This window comes from Coregonus clupeaformis, chromosome 27 (genome assembly GCF_020615455.1).
Source record: "Coregonus clupeaformis isolate EN_2021a chromosome 27, ASM2061545v1, whole genome shotgun sequence".
Classification (NCBI taxonomy): Eukaryota; Metazoa; Chordata; class Actinopteri; order Salmoniformes; family Salmonidae; genus Coregonus; species Coregonus clupeaformis.
Genome location: NC_059218.1, coordinates 13,294,581 through 13,300,807, shown reverse-complemented (window position 1 = coordinate 13,300,807; position 6,227 = coordinate 13,294,581). Strand labels below are relative to the sequence as shown.

Here is a 6,227-nt window from a genome sequence, read left to right as displayed (position 1 = left end):
GTGGATTGATAAGAAAAACAAAACAATTTAATCCATTTTAGAATAAGGCTGTAACGTAACAAAACGTGGAGAAAGTGAAGGGGTCTGAATACTTTCCGAATCCACTGTACACTCAACTCGTGCATGTAAAGACACAGACATATCCCGCTCCAGCACATGGGTTTTCCCCCTCATATCTGCAGACCACATGCCTAAGGTAAGCCGATACAGCTGCCATCTGCCTATCTGCCCCTCTACACTCACTGCTGCAGACTGGCCTACTGACCCTACACACCTGTCTCTGTGTGCCCTGACTGCATGCACGCACGCACACACACACACACACACACACACACGCACACACACACACACACACACAAAGTAGAGGCCCACACATGCGCCACACACACACGTACTGTTCCACACACACACACACACACACACACACACAAACGCACACCCACACACACAGCCCCTCCATCTGCTCAGAAACATGTTGATGAAAGACAGATGCTGTGTCCTAAAAGCCCTTGCCTCCTATTCTGTGTTTTCAGATCAGAGCAAATGGGAAACGCTGTGCTGCAGTATGAGGAAGCGCATAGCCTGTGGATTACTGTACATCACTACCACCTTCTGTTCAAGAGCGGAATTGATGATTACTCTTTCACAAAGCCAACTTGCATGTTGTTGTGATGATTATGACAGATAGGCCTAATAATCATGCGTTTATTCGTGCTAAATGCAGGGGCGCAACTTTCACTGTGGATGGGGGGGGATACAAACGAGGCAACTGCTTTGGACCATGCGGACGCCTCCGAGCGGTCGGGTAGGCTGTTTGGGGTGTTTATCTGATTGAAACAAAAAGTATAACAATTATGTCCCCCCCACTTCTGAAACCAAAGTTGCGCCCCTGGCTAAATGTACAATGATACATTAACAAAAGTGCAAATTGAACAAAAGGTGAGTCAATTTATGGCTTTATATGTCACAGGTGACGTGCTTGAAAATATCCCTACCAACCTAGACTACATTTCACTTGAATTTTCAGAATTGCTCCACTTTCACGTTCGGTCAGCGAAGCTTTCTAGATCCGTTCTGGAACAAAACATAGGCTATTTATACTGTTCAGAAATAAACTGCATCGGCATCATTCAACTGAAATTACTTATCCGATGCCATTGCCATCATATTCTGGTTATCTTCTGGTTATATTCTTATCACTTATCAAAGTGTCAATATGACAACATGATTATATAGATTAATCTGGATTAACCTGACTTAATTTCGATGTTTTTTCAAAGACAAACAAACGAAATATATACTGAACAAAAATGTAAACGCAACATGCAACAATTTCAACAATTTTACGGAGTTACAGTTCATATAAGGAAATCAGTCAATTGAAATAAATAAATTAGGCCCTATTCTATGGATTTCACATGACTGGGCAGGGGCGCAGCCATGGATGGGCCTGGGAGAGCATAGGCCCACCCACTGAGGAGCCAGGCCCAGCCAATCAGAATGAGTTTTCCCCACAAAAGGGCTTTATTACAGACAGAAATACTCCTCAATTTCATCAGTTGTCCAAGTGGCTGGTCTCAGACGATCCCGCAGCTGAAGAAGCTAGATGTGGAGGTCCTGGGCTGGCGTGATTACACGTGGTCTGCGGTTATGAGGCCGGTTGGACATACTGCCAAATTCTCTAAAATGACGTTGGAGGCAGCTTATGGTAGATAAATTAACATTAAATTATCTGGCAACAGCTCTGGTGGACATTCCTGCAGTCAGCATGCCAATTGCACACTCCCTCAAAACTGTTGCGTGACAAAACTGCACATTTTAGAGTGGCCTTTTATTGTCCCCAGCACAAGGTACACCTGTGTAATGATCATGCTGTTTAATCAGCTTCTTGATATGCCACACCTGTCAGGTGGATGGATTATCTTGGCAAAGGATAAATGCGCACTAACAGGGATGTAAACAAATTTGTGCACAAAATTTGAGAGAAATAAGCTTTTTGTGCGTATTGAAGATTTCTGGGATCTTTTATTTCAGCTCATGAAACATGGGACCATCATTTTACATGTTGTGTTTATATTTTTGTTCAGTATATATATATATATATATATATATATATATATATATATATGATATATGTTTTACATTTTGGCGACCCCATTGCAGTTCCCCCATGACCCCGACTTTGAATACCACTATTGTAGAGCATCTCTGACACAATGACCCTCCTCCACAAGAGTCCAGACCACATTTACTCAGACCCGCAATACCTTGTTTTTTTTGTCTACACTGCTTTTGATGAGCTGTGTAAGCTGTGGTAAAGTTCCCCTTACTAGAGAGATACTTTAGTATGCTCTTTTCTTTTCTTCCTTTTTGCCCCAAAAAATGGCAGTGTTTCAATCTTGTGCATTCACATTGATCTCAATGTACCAGTGTACTTACTTTGATGAAAGCCTATATACTGAATAACAACTGTATTTATATATTTTCTCATTATAAAACCATGTATTGTTTATGAATTACAATAAATTAGACTCTGGTGTCAATCTCAGTTTATGTAGTACTAGTGATATGATAAACTAAAAGGCGTTTAGCTCATTTTGATACAACTAATTTTCTGGTGCATTGAGAAAGCTATACCAGTAGTTAGATATGGCTTATTATGTTTTTAATAAGCAGTTATACCATGCCCATTCCAAGCTGATGTTCCTATTATGAAGTACAAAATATGAAGTTGTTTGAGTATAAAAACTTTATCTGGCTTACTAATTTATACTTTTTTGTGATTTAACCCTCTGGTGATGGCCACCCCAATGTAACCAAAAACTGGGCACTATCTGTTAAGTGTACTGTAAAAAAACAAAAGTCCACAATGATCATTCTTTCTCAAAACATTATGAATAAATTCCTTCATTGATGACGTCACTATGTTAAAATAAACAGAGCATTGTGGAGCCCTGTATTGTGACTGACTGCTGACACACACAAGATATGTTATTAGTAAGTTATTAATATGTAAGATATTATGATAACTGAAAAGTATTTTAAGGCTCACACGATGACACAGACAATGTCTTTATTGAATGAATACATGATAAAAGAACAAACATAAAACACTATCCGAAAATAAATAAATCCTTTACTTAGTCCCAAAGAGATCCCCACCAGACCAGTAGGCATGTTTTACCTTGTCTCTTCATAAATTAGTGGAGCTTATACACTGTTTTTATATAATATAATAGTAATTTCTCATCTCCCAACAGTTTGTTTACATTTGGCACAGGGGGTGGAAGAGAGGGAGAAGAAGGGAGGAGAAAAGAGAAGGAGGTGAGTGGTCAAGAGGAGAGAAAGAAGAAGAGGGGAATGAAAGAGATGATGAGTGGGAAGAATAAAGGAAAGAGGGTTAAAACAGAGGAAGAGAGGGATGGAGAAGATGGAGAATGAGTAGGGAGAGAGGAAAATGGAGGGCATTTGTATGGTTGAATACATTCCTCATAAAATTGATCCATTGTCAGACTGCATGGACCTATGGTCAGTCAGTGTGCATATCAATGTATCTAAAGTCTTTCATAGCAGACAGTTCATAGTGTGTCTTGATATATAAATAATATAGAGAAACTGAAGGAGGGTTCAGGGGAAGTGTATTAAGACTATCCAGTGTATGCTGGTTTAGGGATAAGGGTAGGGTTAAAGGTGTTGGGTTTAGAGTGTAGGGTATAAGTGTGCTAAGACTCAAGTGTATGCATCCAGGTTAAAACCTGACTAAAAAGCGGTGTAACCTGTAAAGCAGGTGAGGTAAGGGTAGTGTGTCGAGTATAGGGCAGGGGTATTCAACTCTTGCCCTACGAGGTCCGGAGCCTGCTGGTTTTCTTTTCTACCGGATAATTAATTGCACCCACCAGGTCGAAATCAGTCCCTGATTAGAGGGGGACAATGAAAAAACGCAGTGGAACTGGCTTCGAGGTCCAGAGTTGAGTTTGAGGGGTATTGGGCATAGGGATTATGGTATAAGTGTGTTAGGACTGTCCAGTGAATGCATCTAGGTTAAGAGCTGTATCTAGGAAGCGTTGTAACTCCACCAGGTGAGCTGCTTTGTTCCCAGTAGCTGGAGCTGCTGCTGGCCCACGACCAGCATACCTACACACACACACACACACACACACACACACACATACATACACACACACACACACACACACAAACATGAGAAAGAAGCGAGCACACAATTAATACAAAACACAACTCTACCCCCACGTTTTATCAGAAATTTCATTGGTATCTTCCCCTGTGAGCAGGTGTGAGTGAAGAAGGGTGGGTCGTACCAAACGGGGCGGGTGCGGTCGACGGTGGTGCGGAGGCGGGGTTTGACGTAGTCATAGTAACCCTGGTTCTTGTGCTCTTCCTGGCACCACACCAGGTCAGCGTTGGGATAACGATCTGTCTCAACCTTCACCTGGTCAAACGGGAAGGGAGAGAGCTGGAGGAGAGAGAGAAGAGAGAGAGAGGGAGGAGAGAGATAGATAGAGGAGAGAGGTGAGATTGATAGTGTGTGTGTGTGTGTATGCCTGAGTGTGTGCACTGTACCTGTGTGCGTGTATGCATGCGTGTGTGTATACCTGCTCTATGCGTGCAATGGCCACAGTATCATCCATGCCTCTGTTCTTGCGTTCTCGGGTCAGTTCATAGTAGACCTTCCCAGTACAGAACACAATCCTCTTCACCCCATCTGGCTTCTCACACACAGGACCACTGTCTGGGATCAGACGCTGGAAGTGGGTACCTGAAAGACACACACACAAACACATTATAGAAACACACACATGTATGGTACACACATACATGTACACACACACACACACACACACATTCGACTCTCATTGGTCTGATAAGCAGTATTTAAATAGTATCTGTTTTCTTTCAAATACTCGCCTGGTGCAATGGAACCAAATGGAATAGTCCCAAAAGTGCAACCCCCGCCCAGGCTCAGTCAAACGCTCAAGGCATTTGATAGAAAGCAAATACCATTTGACTCAGGTCTGGTGACAAGCAGACACTTCAGACAATCATTCTCATCCCATTCCACCAGATAACTTAGCTAAGATAGCTTTTCTACCATCTAACTTAACGACAGTACTGTATGTCAGATGTTAGAAGCAGCCATCATGACCATAGCTAGCTCCCAACCTCCTCGCCTTGCTAACCTAAATCATCCCTCATCTCTCTCCATTCCTCCCTCTCTCCCTCACCTGGCAGCATGTCGTCAAAGCTGGACTTGGCATCAGGGTGGCGCAGCAGAGACTTGGGGGTGAAGACTATCAGCTGGAAGACAGAGAAAAAGAGGAGAGATGTGTGTGTGTGTGTGTGTGTGTGTGTGTGCATGTGTGTGTGTGCATGTGTGGCACTCACAGGCTTCCTGAAGGGCTGTAGAATTTGTCTGCGGAGGACGTGGAAGTAGTTAGCAGGTGTAGAGCAGTTGACTATGATCCAGTTACAGTCATACAGCTGACGCACAGCAAACTCCTCAGCGGAGAATTTCTATACATGAAAGAAGGGACAGGTCATACACACACACACACACACACGCACGCGCACGCGCGCACACACACACACACACACACACACACACACACACACACACACACACACACACACACACACACACACTTACAGGGTATGCATCCGGGTCTTCATTACACATCTGCAGGAACCTCTCTGGTCGGGCCGACGAGTGCTCTGGACCCTGAGTATAGGATCATGGGATACGTAGTTTATCAGCAATTTGTGACCACAGACAATGTTCTTCAAAGCGAAGACAGACTTATAGATAAGTGATGGGAGCAGCAGTGCTATTCTGTTCTCAGAGACTGAGGCAGACAAACAGACAGACGGGTGGACGGACACACACTCACACAGGTTTACACTCACATACTCTGCCTCACAGATGGATGGACGGACAGACAGTAGTTCCTACCATTCCTTCCATGCCATGGGGTAGCAGGAGGACTATTCCGTTCTGTCTGACCCACTTGGCCTGTCCTGGGCAGATGAACTGGTCTATGATACACTGGGCTGTGTTGTGGAAGTCTCCAAACTGGGCCTCCCACAGAACCAGAGCATTGGGACTGGCCATGGCAAAACCCAGCTCGAAACCTAGAGGGGGGGAGGAAAGGAGAGAGAGAGATGTTCAAGTCAGAAAGCATGAGGTTACTAAAAAAACAGACAACCCCTCA

The 6,227-nt window shown here is 43.6% G+C and overlaps 1 protein-coding gene across 4 annotated transcripts in view; it reads right to left on the bottom strand.

The window, feature by feature from the left end:
• Positions 1 to 3,907: 3,907 nt before the first annotated feature.
• LOC121541448 (2-oxoglutarate dehydrogenase, mitochondrial) overlaps positions 3,908 to 6,227 on the bottom strand; it is a 37,304-nt gene continuing 34,984 nt past the window's right edge. For all 4 annotated transcript variants that reach the window (XM_041850456.2, XM_041850458.2, XM_041850457.2 and 1 more), the window contains 7 exons: positions 5,969 to 6,147; positions 5,666 to 5,737; positions 5,404 to 5,532; positions 5,244 to 5,316; positions 4,614 to 4,777; positions 4,320 to 4,474; positions 3,908 to 4,134 (listed from right to left, as the gene is read on the bottom strand). In XM_041850456.2, the coding sequence (XP_041706390.1) occupies positions 4,014 to 4,134; positions 4,320 to 4,474; positions 4,614 to 4,777; positions 5,244 to 5,316; positions 5,404 to 5,532; positions 5,666 to 5,737; positions 5,969 to 6,147 (893 nt within the window). In that variant the 3' untranslated portion in view covers positions 3,908 to 4,013. The remainder of the gene's footprint in view (positions 4,135 to 4,319; positions 4,475 to 4,613; positions 4,778 to 5,243; positions 5,317 to 5,403; positions 5,533 to 5,665; positions 5,738 to 5,968; positions 6,148 to 6,227) is intronic.